Below are 27,882 nucleotides of genomic sequence, written 5' to 3'. Positions count from 1 at the left end.
TGTTTTGAGAGACGCAATTAGTAGATTAAAAATTGCTAACATTTGATACTAAGGGGACTATGTAGGCTGCATAGACAGCCTGCGTGTTATGGTATTTTCAGTTACAGTTACCTAGTATATTATAAAAAGTTGTGATAATTGTTATTTTTATACATTTAATATGTTACATGAGACATTTTTGAATAAAAAAGTTCACCAAAAATAAACTTTTTGATTTACTTACTTCAAAAATAGATTTGTTATTATTTATTAACTATTTTCTAACTACCGGTGTTTGTTCTGGAATGATCGGATAAAGCTGGTTGGTTACCTGAACTTGGAACACCTAAAAAAATGTATATATAACTTCCCCAATAATGATTTGCTGTAACTTCTGCAACAATTTTTCCTAATATTTGCTAACTAATTACTAACTTTTGGTATTGGTTTGGATCGTATCACATTAAGTGCGCGGGTCAAATTCATAGACGTATATTATAATTTATATAATATTATAGTATATTTTATTCTACGAAAGCATAAAGGTACGTTTTCCCTGCAGCGTCCAAACGCAGCGTCAGACGCATTGTTACTAGATACATGCATTTTATATGTGACTGTTTTCCTACTTGCGTTCAACGCAGCGCGTCGGTAAATGTCGTAGTGCGTCCGGACGCACTACTAGTCTGGACTAGTACTTCGTTGAAACGTCTTGCGTCAACACACAAAATGTCCAAAAAATTTGTATTTTCCTCAACTGAGGATGAAATTTTAATTGAATTTGTGCAACAAAACCGGGAAATTTTTGATAGTGCTCACCCTAAGCACAAAGATTTACATCACAAAGAAACTATCTGGAAAACTATTTCAGAAAAAGTCGGTAGAACAGGTATGTACAAAAATAAAATAGAACTAATAACTAATTTTATTAATTTTATAAGTATTAACTAGATCACTAAATGGATATTATTTATTGTAATTACTTATTATAACTTATTATAAGTTATAATGAGTTGTAATGAGTAATGAGTATAGAAATTATATTTTAGCATACTTTTTTAATACACTGTATATCTTCTAATAATAAAAATAAAAAAGTTAACTTTAAAATGATGAAAAAATATTATAAAAAATGGAAGTAACAATTAATTTGTATTATTTTCTTTGTAATTATATTGCATAAATCCGTACGATGATGATTTTAACAATATAATTATAATAATATATATAATAATATTATATAATTATAACAATATTTGTATGCTTTTAAATTATAAAAGTTCAAAAAGTTGAGGTTTTTTTTATAGAGGAAGACTGTAAAAAAAGGTGGAGGAATATTAGGGATACGTATATGAAACAGAAAAAAAATTGTCAACTGGGTCAGCTACATCTGAAAAAGTCAATAGAACACTGTCATATTTATCATTCATGGATTCTGTGGAATACGAAAGAAAGTAATGACAATCTGTAAATTGTAATTAATAAATAAAGTTTAACATACTGAAATTAAAATTTAAAAATTGTAGGACTACATCAAACGTGGAAAAGCAACTTGCTGATAATTCTTTTTCCGCCACTGAAGGCGGAGGTGATGGTGAAACACTATTTGACATAGAAAATGATGAAGACACGTCATTAGAATCCCCAAAAATATCTACAGATTTACCATCATCATACGGAAAAAAACGGATAAGGTCCAAAGAGGATAAAATTAGCCAAATCTTAGCAAAAAGATCGAAAGAGAGGGATATTATATTGTCTAAGATCCAAGCTCAAAATGAAATATTAGTCTCCGGTATCAGCAATCAGCAAGAGGATAGTGTGGATCAGTTTTTTAAAAGTATTTTCACGACTGTAAAAAAGCTACCACGACGTGCAATAAATGAAGCAAAAATGCAAATTTTAAGTTTGGTTAACCAATTAAAGAACAAATATTGCAAAATTCAAGAACTACCTCAAGTACATCAATCTCAATACGATTATAATTTTCCACTACAACAGACGTTCATGGCGCCAAGTTCTTCCCCAACTACTTCAACATCATCACACGGATTTATGCAATATAATTACGAAGAAGATAATACAAATTAATACTTATATTAATTAAAAGTTACTTTCATTTTTTATAATATTTTTTCATCATTTTAAAGTTAACTTTTTTATTTTTATTATTAGATATACACTATACAGTGTATTAAAAAAGTATGCTATTTTGTTAATATTTTGCTATGAATTTTAATGATTAATAATTTTTAAACTATAAAAATTCGTTTTCAGGTATGTTTTGAAAGATGATCATATTTTTTTTTTAATAAACCAAAATATTATTATAGAGTATTTGTTCCAATGCTATATTAAAAATTATTTAAACCGATTTCATTAAAATATACATTTTAGCAAATATAATTTTAAGATATTTTAAAATTATTATATTTAACACAGAAAAATCAAAAACCTAAATATTTATAAATAGTAAAGACTTTGTTGACTTCCTACGTCCTCTGTGAATAATTTTTTGTTTTAATAATAATATTATTCACGAGGTACTAAAATATAATTTCTATACTTCTATTTTTATTATTTAGTATTTCCCAAGGAAGCAGTTAAATAATATACAAATAATATATTATGTTACGTATAGATCATAAATATTAAATTTAATTAAAAGTACATTTATAGATTTAAATGGTATAAACAATATTATGAAAGGTACTAAATCAAAAACAAAATAAATATCCTAAAATTGAAAAGCATTTAGATTTAATCAAAAAATTTGATATTATTGCGTCGAGACGCATGCAGAGAAAACGGGCGCGCGTTGCGTCTAAAGTTTAGACTCTAAACGCTGCGTCTAGGAGTCTCGTTTTTCTGCGTCTGGACGCTGCAGGGAAAACGTACCTTATTAAATTATGCTTTTCAGATCTCCGAATTTTATTCATTTTAAATCTACTTTAATATTTAATTAACTAAGTTCATGATTCTCGTCATTCTCGTCACAAAAAAAAATTTCGCAAGTGCAGTGTTTCAATCCTTAGCGGACTTATTTCATTTTGTTGCTGCAGTAAGGTGCTGAAGCCTGGAGTCATGCCAATAGAGTTGGTTAAAGGAAAATTAAAAAAAAAATTGTTTTAAATAATTATTGATTGTAATTACTTTTATTTATATCTTGTAACATAAACGCATAATATAAATTTAAAGTTAGTGAAAATTACCATTTAAATTTTTTGTTTCTATCATTAAAAAAAAATAAGCACCTTTTGTTACTGTTGTTATCTATATACATACATTTTCACTCTTTCACATATAAAAGTATATGTGGTCTTATTTTTGTTGAACATAAATTATTAATAAGTGTAATTAACTGGAGCTTAAGCATGTACCCACAAAGTAATATATTTAAAAAAAAAAATCCCACCATTTTTGGATTGAGAATACTTTTTTAAAATTGTTATTATTTTGTTTAAATATTTCATTTATAAAAATGTGTATTTATTTATGGTTTGGTCTATGAGGTAATTACAAATATTAATATTTAAAAATAGTTTTTCATTTAAAAAAAAAATAGATATTATAATATAAACGTACCTTTAATTTTAGAATTTTGGTAACTTGTCTCCTTTATTGAATCTACAAAATATTTTTATAACATGTGCTACATCTAAACGAATATAGCATTTAGGTAACTGCGTGTCTTAAATCCCAATCAATATTAAAAAACAAGTTTCGGTATATATTTTAAGACTCATTCCTTCACAGAAACATCTTGTTAAAGCCCCAAGAAGTGCATTTGAATAGTCACAAACCGTTTCATTTGGCTCTTGAATCGCATTCTTCTTCCAATTAGCAAACCAATTCCATATGGTTAAAGTATCTTGTTTTTCTGATAACATTTGAGCCACAGGTAAATGTCCGAAACTTGTAGAAATCACCGCTTCATATAAAAAATGTATGCCAAAGTTATATTTAATGATGTTCGGTTTATCTTTTTACAAGTCCGCCTGTGACATCAATCGATAATTGGCATTATTCTTTCTTAGCATCTTTATAAATAATTATTTGGTGTCTACTCCAATAATGAACTATGAATTGATCAATTCCAATACTATGAATAGAACCAGAAAAAGATGAATTGTGTTTGAATTCAATAAGAGAATTAACGGGATCTTTTGTAATAATACCCGGGGATCGATCTCTGTACTCCTGTTTAGCTTTAAAAATCTATATTTGGTAAAAAAAACTGTATTTAATGAAAAATCTATATATATATTAAATCTATATTTGTTACAAGAGCGGTATTAAATGAACAAATCTATATATGATAAAACAATTTAAGATTAAATAAAGATTTTAAATTGATTTTTTATCAAATATAGACTTTATTAAATAAATATTTTTATATCAAATATGTATAGATTTTTTTATTAAACAGATATTTTATTAAATCCAGATTTTTTTTTTAAATATAAATTATTCTATTTTGTCTATATATATATATATAATAGAGATAGATTTTTTATTAAATACAGATTTTTTAACAAACGTAGATTTTATATTGATTTTTTATCAAAAATTGATTTAATATAGATTTTTTATTAAATGTCTATTTTTTAACAAATATAATTGTATTATACAATAAATAGATTTTTATTAAATACAGATTTTTTTTGTATATAAACTGTTTTATCAAGTATATATTTTTTGTTATTTATTTTTTAAGAAGAAATTTTTATTTTATATTTAAAAAAAAATTAAATAAAAAAACAATTATCTGGTTTTGTTTCATTCAATTAATATTTTTTTATCGAATACAGATTATTTATCAAATAAATTTTTATTTCTATGTAGATGTTTTTATTTTTATAGAGTTTTGTTTTATTCAATCAAGATTTTTTTATTGAATACAGATTACAATTAAATATAATTTTTTTATTTAATATAGAATTTTTATCAAATATAGTTTTTTTAGTAAAATATTTTTAAATAATTCTTATAGACTAAAATAAACAATATAATTTGAAGAAAAAATCTAATTGATAACTCCATAAATAAAAAAATAAAAAATGTAACTTGTTTAAAAAATCTAAATACAATTAAAATAAACTAAAATCTTTTTTTTGTACAAAATCTAATTTGGATAAGCCATCTGAATATAAAATATATAAAAAAAACCTAAAATCAAAATTTCATTCAAAAATCTTATTTGAATAAAAAAAATTCTTAGACAAAAAAATAAAAATGTACATCTATATTCAATAAACAAAATAAAATTAGAATAAAAATCTTGTGATTCAAAAAAATCTATATTTATTACATATTTAACTAGCTTTTTTATTTCTATTTGGATTTTTTTTTTATTCATTTTAGATTTTTATACAATATTTTATTTTTAATTTACATTAGATTTTTTGTTTATTGTTAGTTATTAAATATTTATGTTAAATGTAATATTCTAAGAGCTCTTCACTCTGGTGACAAAAACGTTTTCAAGTTATTAAACTTAAAAACTTTAGAATTACGTAGAAATATATCTCACAACACCTATCTTCAAATACCTGAATAACGAGATTGATGATATCACTGTCCCACATGACCAGGGCTGTCATTTTTATCTTAAAGTATATTATAGTGTAGAACAAGGCATAACCTGGTCTGACAGTTGAATACCACAAAATTGAAATTAAATTATATTTACTGCAAGCCGAGAGGATAGATTTTTTAATAAATAATCAAAAAACAAAAACAATAACTGAAGGGGGACATTCCAAAAGTGCTCTTGCCCATTTTCTTAGAAATCGAGTTATACATGTAGATATTTTGGAATATCCTGGAAGATTTTAATGTCTTACATATTGTAACTCTAATTCAAAATTGTATGGCTAAAATTGAACTCAAGTCATAATGTACTATTGCCTCTTATTCTCACAATCCGAAGTTTGCTATTGACATAATGTACCTACTTAAAAACGTTCTATTATGTCCATGTTACAAAAATATTAATTTTATGCAAAACGTGCTATTCCCGTAATGCCATTTTATAATTTTTACAGGACCATCATGCTACTTTATTATTTTAAACTCATTGGTTACCTAGTATATTACAGATGTTTATATTTTGATATCAATTGAGACCACGGTTGTAGATTAACAAGAAAAATTAATTTATCGTTTCTAAGTGATAAAGATGATTTTTATATGATATTATGTAATTAAGTCTACCACTTTATAACTCTCTTTCTCCAACACAAGCGTAAGCTTACAGGAGAAAGATAAATCAATTTAATGTTTTATTTAATATGTTTTCTGATTAAATAAAAAAAAAAAAAAAAAAGTTCATATGCCCTCTCATTGTTCTGTGCTCTCGTCGTCGTCCCCCCCCCCCTCCACCAGTCATCAGTTGGCATTAGGGCCGGGCACGCCGCGGCGTCCAAGCTGGCCATGCAACGTCTTGCCATGCCAGGCCGGAGCATACTTCTGGCGACGCTACACGCCAACGCTTTGACCACCGTTCTCGCTACCTCGTCTCTAGTACTGTTCCTCGACCGATCATAACAACGACACTGTGCAAACTATGATAAATTGTATATATTATATATTTTTCTTATTATTATATAATTATATATATAATTTATCATGGTGCAAACTCTTGCCGATCGCCACCATACGACCTACGACAAGCACTTATATTATTCAAAACGTTATATTGCTGGTGATAGCACGTTTTGCGTCAGTTAATATTATTTATTGTTAAAAAAGTATGAAAAAATAAAAAATAAATGATTTTGATGTTAACAATCTTTCAAAAAAAATATTTTACATAAGACACCTATTTTTTGAATTTCAATATTAATTCATACTTGCATAAAAGTTTTTTCATCTTACCAACATTTTAAGTTTTGATAATACTATATTTTATATATTTCTTCTATACAAGAAGTATATATAATGCACTCACAGATTAAAAATAATATAAAAAAGGTGGATAAGTGGATGTCGCTCTGCTGTACAGTAGGTTACAAGTGGGTCACTGTAATGGATGGTGTTAAATTTTAATTCAATGATATAATATCATTGTATAAGAAAAACGATTCTGAGCGAAAACGGTCAGTCAGCCTATGATATTACCAAGTATGTTTGATGATATTATTGTGAATGAAGTAATTTATATATAACCTATTTACGTGGAGCCTTGTTTTGAATTTTCAATCCTTAGCCATAAAAGTTAAACATTTTTTAAATTTTTAATCACAAAATAATTAATAAATTATAAATTTGATAAATGTTGTCAAAATTTGAACTTTAAATGCTTATAAAAAAAAATTGTGCCTATGTATTTTTAATATTTTTCAACTGCTATTAGAACGATATATCAGGAGCCTTATATTAAATTTTCACGCTTTTTTACCCAACAAATAAAAATTTATTGATATTTATAGAAAAAAAAACTAAAAAAATTGAAAACTGACAATGTCCGTAAACAGCTCAAAAAGAGTCAAAATATTTTCAACATTTTATGGTGTATAGAAAATGCTAATATAAACATTCAGTGAAAACTACTGGGAAAACTACTGGGAAATTTTTACTTTTGACCCCCTAAAGTACCAACTAGATTCACTTTCCTATCAGAAAAGTTACTATTGAAGAAAATCCCAGCACTTTTACTGTCCTAAAAGGTGATGACAGACACAAAAATAAAAAAAAATAAAAAAAATAAAAAAAAAACACATCATTGTAAAATCAATACATTCATCGCTTCGCTCAGAATCTAAAAAAAAATAAAAAAAAAACACATATCATTGTAAAATCAATACATTCATCGCTTCGCTCAGAATCTAAAATTTAGAAATTTGGTCTCCACTTGGGTTCATCAGAATTCAGAGTACTATTAAGAGTTTACGTAGAAACACCATTTACAATTGTACAGCTAAATTAAAATACTTTTAAAATTACCCTCAAAAATATGCTCTCCTGAAAAATTAGATATTTTGATATTGAACCTTTTTACTCTAGCCACAGTAACCACCAAAATTCAATATTATAATCTATACTGAATCTATTATTTAAAATAACGAAGGTAAAGGTAATGCGCAAACACATCAATATTTTCAACTTTTAATTATTACCATATTATGTCATTTACTTTGGCCAATGTAACAAAATGTGATTAGTACAAAGATACATGAATTTATAGCAGTGTGAGATATTAGTAATATTTATAAGTTTAAACCCTACATATTCGTTAGAAAGAGAGATCCTTTTAGCTCCATTTTTAGTATAGATATTTTAACCAAGACATTTAAAATTTCTTTAGTTACATTTTTTATCTAATATATTAGTTTAATTTAAATTACAGTCTGTAGTTTTTAGTACGGATCAATGTATTAGTAAAAATAAAGTATTATAATTTGTTTAGGTTATACAAAATGAAAACACAATAATGTAAAATTGAATTAAAGAAATCACTTGAATCTTAAAATTAATTAATTTTAATAACATAAGTATTATAGCTTAAAAAATTCTGAACTTACCATTTTAACTACGATAGGCGTCGATGGCACGATGTAATTAAATAAAAAAAAATAAGAACTACACACAAACTCTCAAAAATACAATTCAATTAAACACAGGACTACAAGAGCATGTGACTGCACTGGATTTCAAATGAGGACAGACACAGAATAACTTTGATTTTAATTTAATAATGGTAAATAAATTATTTTTAAGCATAGCATTTTAAGAGTGCAGCCAACAATATTATTGTTGTCAACAGCAATCGATGTTATCATATTATTATAATATAGACGATGCCGCGACGTACAAATTGGGAAAACCCACAGAAATACAATAATATGGTTTTTAGTTTTGATTAATGTTCTATTTAAGTATAATGTAATATTATGTTTATTGTGTTATATATAAATTATTATTATATTATTTGGTACAATATTAATTCCTGTTATAACCATCAAGGTCTTGCCTATAGGAAATTGTGTAAATCCGTGTCAGGGCATACTGGTTGGACTATAATCTAATAAATAGGTACAATATTATTAAATGGTGAATAGGCTGGGAACACACTGTCCGACTGCTGTCCGGTTTCTTACAGAATTATAACCGCAGTGGTAGAAATCATCCGGTTGTCCAGTTCGATCAAAATACATCGTTTTAAATATTACACTGACACTACCCAGACAGCAAATGTTTGAGTAAAAATATCATTTTAACATTATAATAATATTATTCGTGATTATAATATTATTATAATGTTATTATAATATTATCATTTCAAAATGCTGTCTGGGTATGCTAATAAATCCGCTGCGCCGGTCATAAACAACAGCGTCTTGTGACTTTCGGTCGAACCTGACGGTTAATTACCGCTGCGGCTGTAACCGGAAAGTATGTTCAATATTCATTGCATATTTACAAACAAAATTTGTTTCTGCAAATAAATATGCTAATTTAATTTTGTATTTAACATAAGTTGGTTCGTAAATAAAAAATTATTATTATATTATTTAATCCATATGGTCGTTATATAAATTATAATACCGACGAAGATGCCGTAACCTAATGAATAGAAATATGTTATATGTACAACTCATATTATTTTTCATAAACTACATAATATACTGAAGTAACCGGGCGGGGATCTTTACAAACATAATAACTAATAATGAATAGTTAAATTGTATTTGTTCATTAGTTAACAACGCGAATAAGTACATAAATAAAAACTTATCAAAGTACCTAAATTTGCATTGAATTGTGTTATTATTCTTACCTAATGAAACAAACTATACCAAATAATAAATAAAATACTTTTTATGTGTATTACCTATTCCTAAATTTATTGATTTATTCATAAATATTATATTATTCAAAATTATGTAGGTATTAGAGTAAATAAGAAAATAATGATATGAAGTCTGAAAAATCCAACCACACGTTATAGACGTATATAATTGGTAAAATTTTGAAATTCGTAATTTCAATTCAAATATAGGTACATTTTTTATACATACAGACTTTTTTATTCAATCAAGATTTTTTAATTCATCTTACCTATTTTTATTGAAAATTCGTATTGTATAAAAAATCTATTAGTAATAAAAAAATATTTACACTAAACATTCATGAGCTTATAGTTCCATAACTCATATTATTATGCTCCTACAAATATAAAGTAAATAAAAGGAATTTTATTTGCAAATTGTGAAAACTGATTTGCAAATGTTTTCAAATCATTTGCAAAATAATAGCATAACTTTCAAATAAATTGGTCATGGTGGGGGGTCAACTTCACACACGTAACAAAAATGATAAACCAACAACAATGACGCTTAGGTATTATCAAGTTTCCTTGAATGCCGTTTACATCTTTTAATATTGACGTTTACACCCAGTTTTTTCATTCCCTCCAATTCTATGCCGTTTACGACCACATATTAAAACATCGATTCTTGGATATATACAAATGATATCGATGTTTATAGGTTGGATTAATCGATGTATAATAATGCCATGCCGTTTACAACAATATGCATAAACAACGATTTTGAAAAAAGTGGCGCCCTTTTACCATCTAACCATCGAAATTGTATTATTTTAAATTCTAGCAAAGCGATGAATGTATTGATTTTACAATGACGTGTGTTTTTTTTTTTTCTGTGTCTGTCATCACCTTTTAGGGCAGTAAAAGTGCTTGGATTTTCTTCAACAGTCACTTTTCTGATAGGAAAGTGAATCTAGTTGGTACTTTGGGGGGTCAAAAGAAAAAATTTCCAGTAGTTTTCAAAAAAATAGTTTTTTAACAACAAAAAAAAAAAAATGAAGGAAAAACGGGAATTTTTACGCAAATACTGTTTTTGAGGAAATCAATTTTGGTTTTTGGTGCAACTCTAAAAAAAATGACCGTAGATACATGAAATGTTGACTGAATATATTAGCATTTTCTATACACAATAACATTTTGACTTATTTTGAGCTGTTTACGGACATTTATTAAAGTTTCCATTTTTTTTAGTTTTTTTTTCTATAAATATCAATACAATATTGTATTTGTTGGTTACAAAATCTTGAAAATTTAATAGAAGACTCCTGGTATATTTTTTCGAAGGCAGATGAAAAAAATTAAAAATGTATAGTCACAATTTTTTTTATAACCATTGAAAGTTCAAATATTGTCAAAATTCGTAAAAATGACGAACATTTGCATATTATTTTCAGTTAGAAATTCATAAAAAACAACAGCAACTTTTCTGATAGGAAAGTGGATCTAGTTGGTACTTTGGGGCGTCAAAAGTAAAAATTACCCAGTAATTTTCAAAAGCGACATGAAAAACAAAAGATAAATTAAGGAAAAACGGGAATTTTTACGCAAAATCTGTTTTCGAGAAAATCGATTATGTATTAGGTGCAACTCTAAAACAAATGACCGTAGGTACATGAAATTTTGACTGAATGTTTATATTAGCATTTTCTATACACCAGTATCTTTTAAAATTTTTTTTGTGTCTGCATTCACCTTTTAGGACAGTAAAAATGCTTAGATTTTCTTCAACAGTATCTTTTAAAAATGTTCTAGAAGTTTTCAAAAGCGCCGTGACAAAAAAAAAAAACAAAAAAAAAAATGAAGGAAAAACGGGAATTTTTACGCAAATACTGTTTTCGAGGAAATCGATTATGGTGCAACTCTAAAAAAAAAATGACCATTGATACATGGAATGTTGACTGAATATATTAGCATTTTCTATACACCATAACATTTTCCAAATATTTTGACTTATTTTGAGCTGTTTACGGACATTTTTAGTTTCCATTTTTGTTAGTTCTTTTTTCTACAAATATCAATAAAATTTTATTTGTTGGGTAAAAAAGCTTGAAAATTTAATACAAGGCTCCTACTATATTGTTACAATGACATTTGAAAAATATTAAAAATCCCTAGTCACAGTTTTTATTTATAAGCATTTAAAGTTCAATTATTGACAAAATACAAAAAAATGACGAAAATTTGCAAATTATTTTGAGTTAAAAATTCAAAAAAAATTTTCTTTTTAAATCTAAGATTTAAAAATGTAATACAAGATTCCTCATAAGTTTATCTACCTTTATCAAAAAAAAAAAATGTATACAAAAAAGTCAAATTAAATTTTTATGAGCGTTTGAAATTCATATTTTTACAACATTTTATATTCACTCGATTTCTCATATGTAACTATTTTCTTATTTTGTTGTAATTAAAAAACAAATGACTATAAATAATTGAAAATTTCACTGAATGTTTATATTAGCATTTTGTATACACGATAAAATGTATTTATAATGTTATTTGGATTTATTTTGAACTATTTACGGACATTTTCGGTTTCCAATTTTGTTTTTTTTTTGTCTATATGAATGTCAATAAAATTTTATTTATTCTGTAAAAAAGCTTGAAAATTTAATTCAAGGCTCTTAATATATTGTTACAATGACATTTGAAAAATATTAAAAATCCATAGGCACAATATTTATCATGTTTATTTTATCAATTCCTATTTGGGCATATGGCTATATTTGATAAAATTTTCAAAATATTTTGACTTGTTTTGAGCTGTTTACGGACAATTTCAAATTTTTAATTTTTAAATTTTTTTTCTATAAAATTGTATTTGTAATCTTAAAAGCAAGGCTTTTAACAAGTTAATAAGTTGAAGTTAAGTTACTTTTAACTAACTTAATTAACGAGTTACTTTTTTTCTTATGTTACCAATTCAGTAACTTACGAGTTAATTAATTTTATTGCCACGTTCAGTAAATTTTTTTCCTAAGCCACAGGTTTAAAATAAATTTAATTTTGGATTTTGAATTTTGGTTTTTATGATATTTTAATATTCAATTGATTATAACCAGCAGGTGAACCGAAAACAAATATTAGTTTCAAATATTAATTAAGAAAACGTATTTGAAAAGTATTTAAGTACATTACCGAATTTGAAACAAAAGGCATAATAACATCCAATTTTCTGTATACCGACGATTTTTTAGATTTCTTACTTTAGCTGCTTCAAATATTTGTTCTATTAATTCAGATTGTATTTGGGACATTACTGAATTTTCCATTAAAGTTGTATGTGAAGTATTTGAAATTATATTCATTTTTTGTTTAATTTCAAACAAATGAGATTGTAACTTTTGAATTTTCACTCTTGCCCTAGCTTGTTGCAAACATTTCTGTTTCTGTTGTTTTAAATTTCTTAAACAAACTCTTTTGGCTGACGAAAAGAACAATCCTACAGGTTTTCCAACAGATAATCTCAGTTTTTTTTCTTGATAGAATATAAGAGTCTTTGGCATAATAAACAAGATGTAGTGCTGAAAAAAAAATTATGATTATAATTATTATTAATCCTGAAGAACTAATATTTTTATACAAATACACATTCTTTATAATACCTTTGAGAACTGATTATTTTAAGACAATTTGCATGTTTCCAGTAGCCATGATGAGTTTCATACTGGCTTCCAAATGATGTTTTTATGTCTGGATACTTTGTAACAGGGGCAGCACCATAACATACATTTATAGAATCAAATTTTTCAAGTATTTTTGTAACGATTTCAATATTAATTTTAGGGAGTGATATTAATTGATAAAATTTGTCTTGTTCGTCAGCACTCAGTTTTTTATGTAGCACATGCATAATAAGTTCTAACCCTAATAATAAATAATAATTAATATATGACAAAAATCAGCAGTAATAACCAATTGTTTTTCAACCATACGAGAATAACATTCATCATGACGGCCCATTTTATAAAATGTTAGAGTATATTGATTCATTAAATTATTTTAGGTAATATCAGATAACCAATTAGTAGGTAAAGTTATTTTTGATAGAATATCACGCATAAGTAACTCTTGGTTTATATTTTGCACAGAATTTACCTAAATAATATAATATACATTATACATTAATACATGTATAATAAGGTTGACAATTATGTTACTAAATAAATAGATAGGTGTACCCGTATACACAATGCACATTATTAACAATAAAATATGCTTCAACTCTAAATATGTCTTCAATAACTGACAATGCATTGGTCAAGATCTCAGATTCTTTTGAATCCAATATGCCAACATTTTCAAAAGATTTTGAAGTATTTAATTTTGGTATTGCTCCCAGGTACCAACCTTGGTTTTTTTAAACATATCTAATTCAACCATGCAATAATCAAAACAATTAAAATACTTTTTTAAAAAATTAACGTTTATAATAGCATAAAATACTACGAATACAAATTCTTACCGAATATTTATTTTCACCAGTGTCAGATATCCACCATATATTCGTTATGAAAATGAATAGGACAAACTTTTTAACTATTTTTTAATTAGACACCTATAGCTCTTTCCTAAAAAACTTTGAAAAGAGGTGGAACACCAAATAGAGTTCGAGAAGTTGATTAACAATATGGCACACAACATTTTTCCACGTAATTATTGCTCATAATGATAACTTAATAAGTTTATTTCCAGGAATTAAGATGTTCTGACAGTTTGAAAACAAGAGTTTTAAAAAATATAAAACACTAATTAACAAATAAGTAATAGTTAATGATTTCATTTATGCTGTGGTGTAACTCGTAATTCCTATACGAAATAATAATGATAATATATTCCTTAATAAAATCCTAAAATAAGTACCATTGATAGTACAAAATCCATCCACCGTCAATTAAAATAGCTGTGTCAAATTTGAAAGAGAAACTTTTTTCATAAACTGATAAGGTTTCGTTCCGTATCTTAATTTGTGGTAGTAACCTTACTTTAGGTTCAGGAACAGTCAGTTGTTAATAATCCCCTCTATTGAGTTAAGTTTAATCAACAAAGATATCCAAATCTTTTTTTAAATTTATTAAAAAATCGATGGGACAATTTCCAATGAATTTTCTAATATGCATACAATTCAATATGTTAAGAAATATTGACCACCTATAATTACTATGAAAATTTGATTTCATAATTTTTTTATAAAACATCATGCTGTCTTAACTATTTCAATCTTATTTTCATTCAGGAGGACGCTACACGGCTATTTGTTGTCTCTGTCTTACAAGTGTGTAGCATAGCAAAATTAAGCTCAGCGGACCACATTTAGCTCCGTTAGTTTAAAAATTGAATGGAACCAATTATTATGAAACTTGATGGTAACATTATCTGTGTATGGATGTGGGTTTTTAATTAAGATACTTCTATTTTTTACCAAGTTTTGCGTGTACAATATAGACTAAATTAATAAAACATCTAAATTCACTTATAACTGAAATATCTTAAAAAAAGACCTCATACACACATTGTTCCTACCATCAAGTTCCATAATAGGTACGGTAATTTTTAAGACAATGGTGCTAATCATGATCTGCAGTGTAAATTTAGTATGTTACGCACTTGTAGGACGGACAAAACAAAAATCAGCATTCTCTACATTTTAATAATAATTTAATATATTTTCACATATCATGTAACAATTGACGCTATAAATGCACACATAAAATAATATTACACCCACTATTATTTATCAAGAGAACCGTCTCACACGATTTGTTCAGTCCCAAATAAAGGATTTACAGAACCTGAGTATACCAGAGTATAGGTGTCATAAAACAACATAGGAATGACACTCGGCTTATCTATATAATATTCACACATGCTCAAAAGTCTTAATTAAGCCCAAGAAACATAGAACCAACCAGCGGTTATACACTTGTTTACCAGAATTAAAAACATATACTGTTCAAGGAGGCGCAAACGCCAGAACTACATTGTTGTTCAACTGTCTTAATACTTATGCAGCGTTTTAAATGTTCAGTATTGCCAAGCATATCTATGCTTTATACAGATGTCCTGTAATAAATGGTTCTCTGTATTTTACTAAGCATCTACTCTATTTGAAACTAGACACAAAGTGTGAAACAGAAATCAAACGTTTTCACTACATAAATTGAGGGTAAGTTATTAATACTTAATTAATGAAATTTTAAATAAAGATAACTTTATTCAATAATGTAAAAAAATAACAATAGTGAACATTTGAATTTTTTTCAAGAAATTAAAATGTAATTGTTAATTGTTGGAGTTACATAAGTTATTAAAACTTAAATCAAAACTGTATTCTATCGTAAACATTATTAAAAGATCAATAGAATAATAATATTTAAATATTATTTCATTAAGAAGTAGGTAATAAGAGTTGTAACTAAGAACTATGATCAAATGAATACATGATTATAAAAAGTATAACAGCTCGTCCAATCCAGTGTGAGGAGAACGTCTGAGGGTCTGTCCGGTAAGGAAAGCCAATTTATGTGCCAACTGACATGGAGCAGGAACCCGCACAGTACCCTACAAGTGAGGTTAAAATCATTAGATGGGTAAAATAAATAAGTTTGCAAAGGATACTAACCGACCAATTATAGTACATGTGAGTCAACTTGAATGTAAGTCTTTGCATTATATCTGGAGGAAGTCTAAGGGTATCTTCTATCACTTGATAATGTGTAGGAGTGACAGTACCCTGCCTTACATGTTGTGAAACTAAAAAGAAATCGTACCTGAAATTCATAATGACGCATTAAATACAAGTAATATTATATGAAATACTAATACAACATTAATAAGTTGTTTTTATTCTATTGTAAAATGTACGTTCAAGTAAAATAATCGATGAGCTAGCTTACTTGGTTGGGTCTGTAACCACAGTATCAATAATTGTACCGGGTCGAGGATTTTCAGGGCCTCTATTGGTAGGAGAAAAAAATCTTGCACTAATACGTTTGGTAACTATAACAAATGCAAATGGAACAGATTTGGGTCCATAAGCTTGTTCACAAGCAGTCTAAAAAAAAAAAATGTATTACAATATGAAATCTAAAATATTTATGCCTTACTTATATAATATACCTGTAAGAGTTTAACTTCAGTCTTATGCACATGCGATATTTGGCCTTCCCCAACACCATCCCTGTATACAATAATGGAAGTAGGTAATGATCCATTTTTAGCTCTATACTTGGCTAAAGCCTCTGAAAAATCAATTTTTATAAGTATTTAGTTTTTATATCTACACAGTTTATAATATTATTTTCACAATTCAACATTCATTACATAGTAAATTGTGGTTAAATAAACATAATTATGTGATTATTCAACATGTATCCCTAATTGTTTCAAATAAAAGGGCTGAATGTAGTTGTTATCCTTGTTTTGGGAAAAATGTACTTTTTTCTAAGATTACAGTAGTTGAAAACCATCTATTAAAGGTTTCTAAATACTCTAGAGGTAAAAAGTAGAGATGTTCCGGGTACTCGATATCATATTAAAGACTCGGGTCTTACTCATTACCTGGCGTAACACCTACATTTTTATTTGACTTATATCCAATAGCAAACGCTGATAATAAATTTATAAATATTTGCATACCTATAATTAATATAATGGGAAAAATCTAAAATTCTAGGGTAATAAACTATAATTTATTGTGGTACATAACTAGGAATATACATGGGAATAACAGAATCGATTTACAATAGCCATTGATTATAAACAAATCATGTTTTTCTTCTACGAATTACAAATATATTAACTATATAAACATATTAGTTGATAGTTGATATTTTGATAGTAGTATAATACCCATTTTGTATTTACATTTCTACTTGGCCTATACTCGATACCCGGTTTAATGCCAGATTTACTACCCAGAACATCTCTAGTAAAAAGGTTGGCTAACACTATTAAATAACATTTTAGGGTGTTTGAAAGAGATTAATTGACATTTATTACATTAGGATTTCAAGTTGTAGTTTATCTATATACTCATATTTTAATCATATATGTATATCATTTGTATTGTATCATTAATTAACTTATAACTTTCAAAGGCAAATTTTCTAAGAACTTCAATTATTAGTCAGTAATTGGTTAATTGTAACAGAAGTTGGAAAAGTTTACAAAAAATTAGGTTGTTGATATTATCTTATTTGTAAGTACTTACTAGTTATGCCAGTAGCAAAATGAACTGAAAGTTCTTCTCCACTTTCATGAGGTTCAACACAACTGAAGTAACTTGTATGAGAGTCATTCATGGTTGATACTAAAGCTCCGAATGATATATTTTTCCGTTGGCTATCATGACAAACATCAAAACCAACTATCATCATCCCCTGAAAAATGATTTAGGTAAGCAAATAAAGTTGAATTGAATACATGATATAATTACCTTTTTAGGAATGGTAACTAGCCAAGGAGCACCACCAAGTTTACAGTTTATTTGAATAGCAATTTTTGTACATACAGACAAATTGTTTTTTTGCACATTTTTCAACAGTACTACTTGAGATGGTACTAAAAATCAATGTTAAATAAATGATTAAATAAATAAAAAATGAAATAAAAAATTCAGAAATTACCTGCTCTATCAATACATAACTTCCGCTTGATCAAACTATAAATATCACCACGTGCCGATGGAATAACACATAATATCAATGCCGGATTAGATTCATTTATCACTTGTTCCAAATGGATTAAAAATGTATTTGATCTTCCATCATTCATTGGGACTCTAAAATTATACTTATGTTATGAATATACAGTAGAAAACTTACATAGGAAACTTACATAGTAGGCTTAGGTAGTGTAAAAGTCATCCCTTGAGCAGCCTTTGCTAGAGTCTGAGCAAATAAATCAACTTCTCGACAACAGTCTTTAGGAGCTAAAATGACCCAATGCTTCACAATCGCGGAAGTGAACATTGGTAAAGAGCGTAAATGTTTTGTCCAATCTGCTTCTTCACCACCATTATACCCTTTAGAGCGACTTTGAATTGGTTCCGGTTGTAATGTACGACCAGTTAGTTCAACAAGCTTATTACTTAAAGTCAGATTCCATCTTTTCAATTCAGTTACAGACTAAATAATAGTACAATAGTATTAAATTCAAAGAATCGTTATAAACTACGTAATTTAATTTAGTAATGAAAATAAATTACGTCTGGTGTTTTAAGAAGGCGATTTGCAAAATTTGTTAGTCGTTCCATGCGTTCTTTAGGATTTACACGGGTATGTACGGCCATATCTTTCATAAGTGTGAAATTATTTCTATAATTTAAAACAAGATAGTTTGTATATTAACTAATGCAAATAAAGTAAATTTTAGTTCGATTACCTCATGGCATCAGTTATACCAGTCATAACACATAATTCTGGAACAAGATATACCAATGTATCTTCTTCCCCAAATTGTCGTATGGATCTCTTTTTTTTTGAAATCAACATTGGTTGCCTGGCAGTACGAATGGTCAAATTCCATTTCTAAAACAGTAATAATTATGTTAATTTAGGTCTAAAATGATTAAATTCATTATAAGATATATATACTTCTTTGTAATATTGAATGTATGTCATTTTAGATCCATCTTTTTTATTGAATTCAGATGTAGGGTCAGAATTTTCATCTATGTCATCAATTCTGTATGTTTCGTTGTTGTATTTTGTCATCACCGTTGTACCAACAACACCACTTTTAAAGTTTATCTAAAAAATAGAATACATTAGTTCTTTAATTATTTATTTAAGGTTAATTTTACCGAAATCCTATAAAATCATAATTAAGTAATAAACTCACCATCCAATCATTATTTCTATTTCTATCAGCAGCACATTGATTTAAAAAGTCCAATACTGTCTCTTGACGCATGACTTTTGTTGAAATTTCAGCGCATAACAAAATGTTATCTTCATACCTGCCAATTGTGGTTTCATAACCTGGCCAAAGTTGAAGCTTATATTGAGCCATATCAATCTAAAATCAATTAAAAGTGGTCAGAAAAATAACAAATATAATACTTATGGAATTACAAATTTACTTTGGCTACTGGATCATAAAAGTTCCTTCCAATCATTGTTAGGTTGAGATGACGAAGACAATTACGCAAGAGTAAGTTAAAAACTTGAATGTTAGCATAATCACCGGTCTCTATTACATTTGTGAATTTTACAGTAATTACTACAATTTGATCATCAGATCGACGTGTTGATGTAAGTTCAAAAACCTAAACCAAAATATTAAAATTAATTTATAATATTTCAATACATAGTTGCATAGACAATCACTCTAAACATTTAGCTTACAAATAGTAACCTAACAACTCCACCAAAATAATTCTTTTTTATAATGAAATAGCATTATAATAAATTATATATAATATCAAAAATATAAAAATATATATATAAAATATCAATAATTTCAACAATACTAACAGGTGGATCAAATCGGCTTCCAGAAAACAACATTGTTCCATCAAATAAATATCCTCCTAAACGTTCTCGGTGCTGACCTAATAACCCTCTTTTAGTACTAATTCTATCCTCTTCAGGATTGAAGTCAACTCTATATTGGTACAAACACCAATTTGTATATGAGGTTATTGGAAAATAATTTGCCAACAATTTTACTGGCTGTCCAGAATTTCCTAAGGACAATTTTAACATACAGTAACACATAATAACAACAAATGGTACTAATATAATACTTACATAATATAGTTTAACATTTTACTAAAGTGTTAAATTAAATGTAGACACCTTAATCAATTTTTCCAATATTATAATATTTATATAATAATGATAGTCAATTTATCAATTTATCACATTAAATCTCATTAAATATCATTAATGTTTTTAGTACATCTGATCACAGATAATCTGAATAGTTAAAAAAAATGTTTAGCATTTAAATTATACCTTACCCTGTTTTCCAATTGTTCCCAAAGAAGATTGTGGTCTTGGTGTCCTATAATGTTCAACATCGATTTGCCTTCGACCTCTTACAGCTCCTCTGCCAATCGGTACTTGTGGTACATCTCCTCCTAGTGTGAAGTTTTAATAAATATAAAATAAAATAAATATTTAAAAAAATAATATAATAAGAGCAACTTAGATAGTGTTAAGTAGTTCTATCAAATTTAACATGAACTTGAATTTATTTGAAATTATTAAGACGAGATAAGTTGATATTATCATTTAGAATATATTAATATGCCTAATATAGAATTGTGATAAATTATATGTATTATATTACCTGTAGTCAAATGTCTCATTCCTTCTTCAACTTGTTTCACCTTGAAAAAAACAGTATATTAATAATTAATACATGTATGAAATTTCAAAAGTAATCTTACTCCTGCCTTCGGGTCTTGTTTGGTAACTATAGGTTTTTCAATAGAAACCACCGGTCTTGGCCCATGTGGCCTAGGGGCACTTTGCTGTGGGACACCAGAGGCTCGTGGTGATATCTGACGAGGTGGACGTTGCATGGTAACTGGCGTTTGCTGTGGTTGGGTAGAATGTATTGATCTCGGTCCTCTTCCTTGGGAAAGTCCAGATAGACCTGATGGTATTTGTGACAACTGAGATGGACCTGATAAACTGGGTTGGTTTCTTGATAAGCCAGGACGTCCACAAGCTTTTTCCCTTGAAGGTCTAAGGGATCCATTTAAAATTATTCCACTATAATAGTTGTTTTAATTCCCAAAAGCCCAATAAAAACAATTATAAGCACAATAAAAATAATTATAAGCCAAATGATGAGTGAATACCGTACTCATAATGATTTAAAATGGAATGACTAGTGAAAAAAATGTAACTACCAAGTATATGAAGATCTATACTCAGTTCAGGTTAAGATTGAACCGGCTTCGCGCATACAGACTGGGCCGCCGAACAGTGCCTAAATCCCCCATGCGATGGCTATGCGTTCTGTGATTGACCGACAGTCATCACTGGCCGTCTTCGATCATCTTCGTCGGTGCTGGCCGTCGTCGATCGTCTTTGCCGGTTCTGGCCGCCATGCATACGCTCCAACCGGTGTCCGGAATGCGCGAAAAAAACGTGTGTTGGTGGAGCGAGCGGTTCAATCTTAATCTGAACAGAGTATATATCCGGTATATCCGCTCTTTAATTTATAATAATGGGAAACCGTCTATACACCTAAGCCAATATATTTAATTAAAATGTTTATATTTTTGTTAACAAATGGTGGTTCAAACAATTATTTCAGATTAATAAGACTACTCAGATTATTTTTTAGATTCTGAGCGAAGCGATGAATGTATTGATTTTACAAAGATGTGTGTTTTTTTTTTATTTTTGTGTCTGTCATCATCTTTTAGGACAGTAAAAGTGCTTGGATTTTCTTCAATAGTAACTTTTCTGATAGGAAAGTGAATCTAGTTAGTACTTTGGGGGGTCAAAAGTAAAAATTTCCCAGTTGTTTTCACAAAAGACGTGAAAAACAAAAGAAAAATTAAGGAAAAACGGGAATTTTTACGCAAAATCGATTTTGGTTTTTGGTGTAACTCTAAAACAAATTACCGTAGGGACATGAAATTTTGACTGAATGTTTATATTAGCATTTTCTATACACCATAAAATTTACAAAATATTTTGACTCTTTTTGAGCTGTTTACGGCCATTGTCAATTTTCAATTTTTTTAGTTTTTTTTTCTATAAATATCAATAAAATTTTATCTGTTGAGTAAAAAAGCTTGAAAATTTAATAGAAGGCTCCTAGGTTATTGTTTCAAAGGCAGATGCAAAAATTAAAAATCCTTAGTCACAGTTTTTATTAATAAACATTTAAAGTTCAAATTTTGACAAAATACGGAAAAATCACGAAAAATAGCAAATTATTTTGAGTTGAGAATTCATAAAAATTTTTCTTTTTAAATCTAAGATTTGAAAATGTAATATAAGATTACTCATAAGTTTGTCTACCTTTATCAAAAAAAAAATGTCTAGAAGAAACTTAAATTAAATTTTTATGAGCGTCTGAAATTTATATTTTTACAACATTTGATATTTACTCGATTTCTCATGTAACGATTTTTTTATTTTATTGTAATTAAAAAACGAATGACTGTAGATACTTGAAAATTTCACTGAATGTTTATATTAGCATTTTCTATACACCATACAATTTTGAAAATATTTTGACTCTATTTGAGCTGTTTACGGACATTGTCAGTTTTCAATTTTTTTAGTTTTTTTTTCTATAAATATCAATAAATTTTTATTTGTTGGGTAAAAAAGCGTGAAAATTTAATATTAGACTCCCGATATATCGTTTTAATAGCAGTTGAAAAATATTAAAAATACATTTGCACAATTTTTTTTTATAAGCATTTAAAGTTCAAATTTTGACAACATTTATCAATTATATATTAATTATAATTTATTAATTATTTTGTGGTTAAAAATTTAAAAATTTATAAATTTTTAACTTTTATGGCTAAGGATTGAAAATTTAAAACAAGGTTCCACGTAAATAGGTTATATATAAATTACTTTATTCACAATAATATACTTGGTAATATCATAGGCTGACTGACCGTTTTCGCTCAGAATCGTTTTTTTCTTATACAATGATATTATATCATTGAATTCAAATTTAACACCATCCATTACAGTGACCCACTTGTAGCCTACTGTACAACAGAGCAACATCCACTTATCCACCTTTTTTATATATTATAATGTTCAATATTTACAATAAGTTTATTCTTCAGCAATAAGTAAATATGAAAAAAAATGGAAAAAGCCGCTCATTGGTGAAGAGTATATTCAACGATGGTTTTGAAATAATATAATGTTCCCTACCTAGTGAAATAAATAAATAAGTTCTGCATCTATGGGGCAATTTATTTTTAAGTTTGGCTTAAAAATATGAGATGATTATATAAAATGCGCTTATTATTGACCAGGATTTCCGACCCACGCGCAACATATGGTAATTAATGCAACGTTCGTTTAAAAAAACCAATGTTGAATTAAATGATGCACGTGGGTCGGATGAAAACAAAAAATATTTTATTATTCAATTAAATTAATTTTTGGCGGGCTCTGGCTTAACGCTTGATAATATATCCATTCAAAAAGTAACAATTAAGATTACAAATAACCATTAATTTAAGTGTAAAAATACAGATATCCATTTAGTTTTGAAGATATTTTCGGCATAAAGAACGATGTGAATTTAAAACGTAGTGTAAAAAAAAATTAAATTAATTTCGAACAGCCATGCGGCGCTGGGAAATTTAAAAACTCCAAGTGTAAAATTAAAATAACAAATACTGTCCATGCCCACGAGTACACGAGAACATGTAACTAGTTGAATATAATTTAAATTAATTACTGGTAAAGCCATTTTCTTATAATTTAAAAAATTATACAGTTGACACTTAAAAAAAAATAGTAAGTCTCAACAGAACTCATTATTAAAAAACAAATAACTGAATAATTTACTTCGATAAACTAAAAAAAAAAATTATATTATCTACTATAATAGTCTCAACTGATGTCCCGTAATAACTCATAAATTTAGTCGTAATTAAAAAAAAAAAATTCGAAAAAAACGGCGGGAATAGCCATTGATATTTTCGTCGACTAGGAAAGTATTATTAGAATGAAACAATTAATATAATAATTCGGAATTATTTTACGGACCCCCTGGCAATATTATCCTTGCGACACGCAGTAGAGGGAAAAGCAAAAGAAGAAAAAGCGTCGCCGCCGACACGAAAGTAGAGAAATGCCAAACCACGTTTCGTTTTCCGCAGCAATCGTCGTTAAGACAAAGAAAATATAAAACCAACAAACGTACCTTGGCCGGTGGAGACGGGTCAGGAGCTGGAACGAACACGGACGTGGAGTGTCGGGAAGTGCGACACAAAAACGACTGACGAGTGCGGCGGCGCGACGCAGAGCCAGAACCAGATACACCGTGAGGATAATAATATTATGACGGTGCAGGGTGGAGTGGTCTGTTGGTCAACTATGGGTCGCGGAGACGGGAGGGTTCGATGAGCGAACGCGGCGCTCGGCGCGCGCAGCGGACACGTAGTCGACGGAGGCGACGACGACGACGAACGCAGCTAATAATAATATTATGTTTATGTTTATTCCATCTCGCGCGCAACACGACTAAAACTCCTTCGCGTAAAATCGTTTTTTGTATGATTTTTGGGTAATCCCAGGGTAAAGTCACCGATTACAAAAATTATAGAGTATAGTAAAATTATTATGTTTTGAGGGTTTCGCGTATCGTTTTTACATTTCATAATAATTTGACTTTGTAATCGACTTTGAAAATATAAAAATGTTTGCCAACATAAATGATTTTTAAAATGTTTTTAGACAATATTTAGACAGTCACACCTAACGTGACCATATTTTTTTTTACTCAAAACGGGACATCTGTAAATTCTTATAGGAGAACCCCAATAATTTTTGAGTAAAATGACAACACTATAAATTTAGTAAAACACTGCGTTATTTATTAGTAACAATAATGAGAACATTATTTTTTTATAATATAAAACTGTCGACCACAGTAGTTGATGCAGTGGCAGCGAAACGACTTCGATTAGATACTTATTTTTATATCATTTTTATCTATGGACTATGACCTATTTGGGCCTTACAGTATAAACTATAAAATTACTGTAGGCTTCATACCCGCAAAAATATTATTAACTATAATTGTTGTAATGGATAATTTTACTTTAAGAGTAATCAAAAACAAAAACAATTACTTTTTTTATTCGTTTTGTCCATGTTACCCGTGGGCAAGACACAGAAAACTTAACAGTGCGCTGACAATCTGACATCCACTAATATTGATCTCGAATTTAAATTCCCTAAAAACAGTGGTTGCACAGAGCACGTAAACTACCCAAAATAAAATTGGATAAAAAAATTATTATATATCTATAGTCAACTATAGTTAGTTATTAATTAGCGCTTAGTTTGTAACATAAAAATTGTTTATTAAAAAAGGTTTTTACAGATTTTCGTATTAACAAGCGTGTTATTCACGAACCACATATTCGTTGTGCTCTGCAGGGCGGATGTACAAATAATATAAGCTAAGTGCGTCGACTATCTACATTTCGGTTGGTAAAATATGGTGTTTTGAAGTTTCTGTCATGCGTGCACACACGACGACACACACGTGTCTTTTTTTTCCAGTCTACATGGGAATCGTATTTAACTATGTGTACAATATTGTACACCACCATATATGTGAATCTCACGAGAGCCACTACTGCCTAAAGACGATCAAAAACTGACACAAACAGTTTTTTTATAGGCACGCAATTACACAACCGTTAGAACGTTTCCCTTTTAACCGGTTCTTTTAACTTTCGGCATTTTTAATATAACCATTTCTAAACTAACAATGATACAAAAAAAAAATACTCAATTTAGGCACTCACAATAAATAAAAAGTACCTATACTGGAAGTCAGCAAATAAATACGATGTATGCAACCCCATTAGTTGCTTTATTTTTAAATTTCTGTAAAGTAAGGTGTGACAATCACATACGTTAATCATTGAATGTAGAAAAGATGTTATAGCTTTCATATAATATAATTATAACGATTGACATTTAATACTGATAAAAATAACTAAAAATTATTAAATCAAATATTATAAAAATATAGGTAATACCTACCATACAATTATTTAATACATTTTAACGAATATTCGTATTTTTTTTTTCAGTTTTTCTCAAATATTTTAAAGTGTTCTGAAAATTTCAATTTTGACCCCTCAAAAGTATTAAGTACAGTTGCACCCTCTAGTATTATGTTGTATGTGCAAAAATATGCGTTTGCACCTACTGAAATTAAAATGTAATGCTATTAAAATACATACAGTACTATATTACTATTTAATTAACTTGTTGAATTTTTTCAGTGATTTGGAAAGAACGTCGTTCATGAACGCTCGTTCACGCGTTCACGTTCATAATATTTAGTCAACGATGAGTGACCGTTACTCAATTTTTTCAAATAGAACGTGAACGTGAACGACGTTTATATATATAATGAATTTGGACGATTTTTAAGACGTTCAAATGTATTTATTATTTATAATTTATTAATATTGATTAATAATACTATTATAATATATAATATATTATGAATTAGGCATAAAAATAAAATACATGAAATTCCCGTGGGCACACCTGGACATAAAACAACATTAATAATATTATGATTTCCACGATTTTGTATTCGTATTTAAACGATACAGAAAAATAAAATAAATTAAATGAACAACGAAATTAACGCATTTATATTTTCAAAGAACGTGAACGTGTTCATAATATTATGAAGAAAATATGAATTTGAACGTGAACGAGTTCCTTTTTTAAGCACTGAACGTGAACGTGAACAAATTCATTTTTTTAGTGAACGTTCCGAACACTGAATTTTATAATAAAATATGACACAACTGTATAGATAATAAAATAATGTCCGTGTCTCTAGACACACCTTATTTTTATATGTATAATATACACTATACAGTCATACAGACATAATATAGTGTTTAAATATACAGATTTTGACATTCATAGGTATAATCAAAGTACCTGAGCAAAGCGATTGGCTTCAAATACGACTTAATTTGTATAAAACATTATTGAACTTATGAAAGTTTTGCACCTGCTGAAATCTAATGGAATTACGCATTTACGTCAATTCTAAATACCAACTAGATCCAATTTCCGATAACAAACCTCCAACGAAGTTGATGATCAGAGCATTTTTTCTACTAGAAGAGCTGTCTCCCAAGTCCCAGACACAATAAAAACACACACATAACTGTAAAATAAATAACGGTTTTAGTTATTTTAATATTCATAAAAAAATATTATCCTTACTCCTTAGAAACTTGAAACATTCCAAATATTCCAATATTATACTTGTATAGTTGTATTATCCTTTTCTATACACAATTACATTTCCAGCTTAATTATTTTATACTATTTATAAGCAATTTAAAC

The 27,882-nt window shown here is 27.9% G+C and overlaps 1 protein-coding gene and 1 pseudogene across 2 annotated transcripts; one reads left to right on the top strand and one right to left on the bottom strand.

The window, feature by feature from the left end:
• Positions 1-708: 708 nt before the first annotated feature.
• Positions 709-2,070, top strand: LOC132939418 (uncharacterized; annotated as a pseudogene).
• Positions 2,071-15,996: 13,926 nt separating this feature from the next.
• Positions 15,997-24,792, bottom strand: LOC132935933 (piwi-like protein Siwi). 2 transcript variants are annotated; one of them, XM_061002583.1, is made up of 19 exons: positions 24,689-24,772; positions 21,449-21,510; positions 21,210-21,391; positions 21,110-21,149; positions 20,778-20,897; positions 20,290-20,501; positions 19,896-20,081; positions 19,655-19,831; positions 19,408-19,563; positions 19,196-19,341; positions 19,020-19,128; positions 18,650-18,939; positions 18,439-18,593; positions 18,249-18,373; positions 18,024-18,192; positions 16,931-17,052; positions 16,708-16,865; positions 16,434-16,581; positions 15,997-16,372 (listed from the first exon to the last, which is right to left on the bottom strand). In XM_061002583.1, exons 3-19 carry the CDS (start codon positions 21,342-21,344, stop codon positions 16,256-16,258), a joined length of 2,565 nt encoding a protein of 854 aa, XP_060858566.1. In that variant the 5' UTR covers positions 21,345-21,391; positions 21,449-21,510; positions 24,689-24,772; the 3' UTR covers positions 15,997-16,255. The 2 variants fall into 2 exon arrangements, with proteins under 2 accessions (XP_060858566.1, XP_060858565.1); XM_061002582.1 differs by having other exon boundaries at positions 21,210-21,510; positions 24,689-24,792.
• Positions 24,793-27,882: the final 3,090 nt, after the last annotated feature.

This window comes from Metopolophium dirhodum, chromosome 1, assembly GCF_019925205.1.
Source record: "Metopolophium dirhodum isolate CAU chromosome 1, ASM1992520v1, whole genome shotgun sequence".
NCBI lineage: Eukaryota > Metazoa > Arthropoda > Insecta > Hemiptera > Aphididae > Metopolophium > Metopolophium dirhodum.
This window is presented reverse-complemented; position numbering and strand designations above follow the sequence as displayed.

Coding starts and splice junctions, on each gene's coding strand:
- LOC132935933 (XM_061002582.1), bottom strand. CDS start 21,344: ATGCAACGTCCACCTCGTCAGATATCACCACGAGCCTCTGGTGTCCCA. Junction 21,150..21,209: donor AACAAGACCCGAAGGCAGGA/GTAAGATTACTT, acceptor GTTTTTTTCAAG/GTGAAACAAGTTGAAGAAGG. Junction 19,129..19,195: donor GGTATAACTGATGCCATGAG/GTAATCGAACTA, acceptor TTTAAATTATAG/AAATAATTTCACACTTATGA.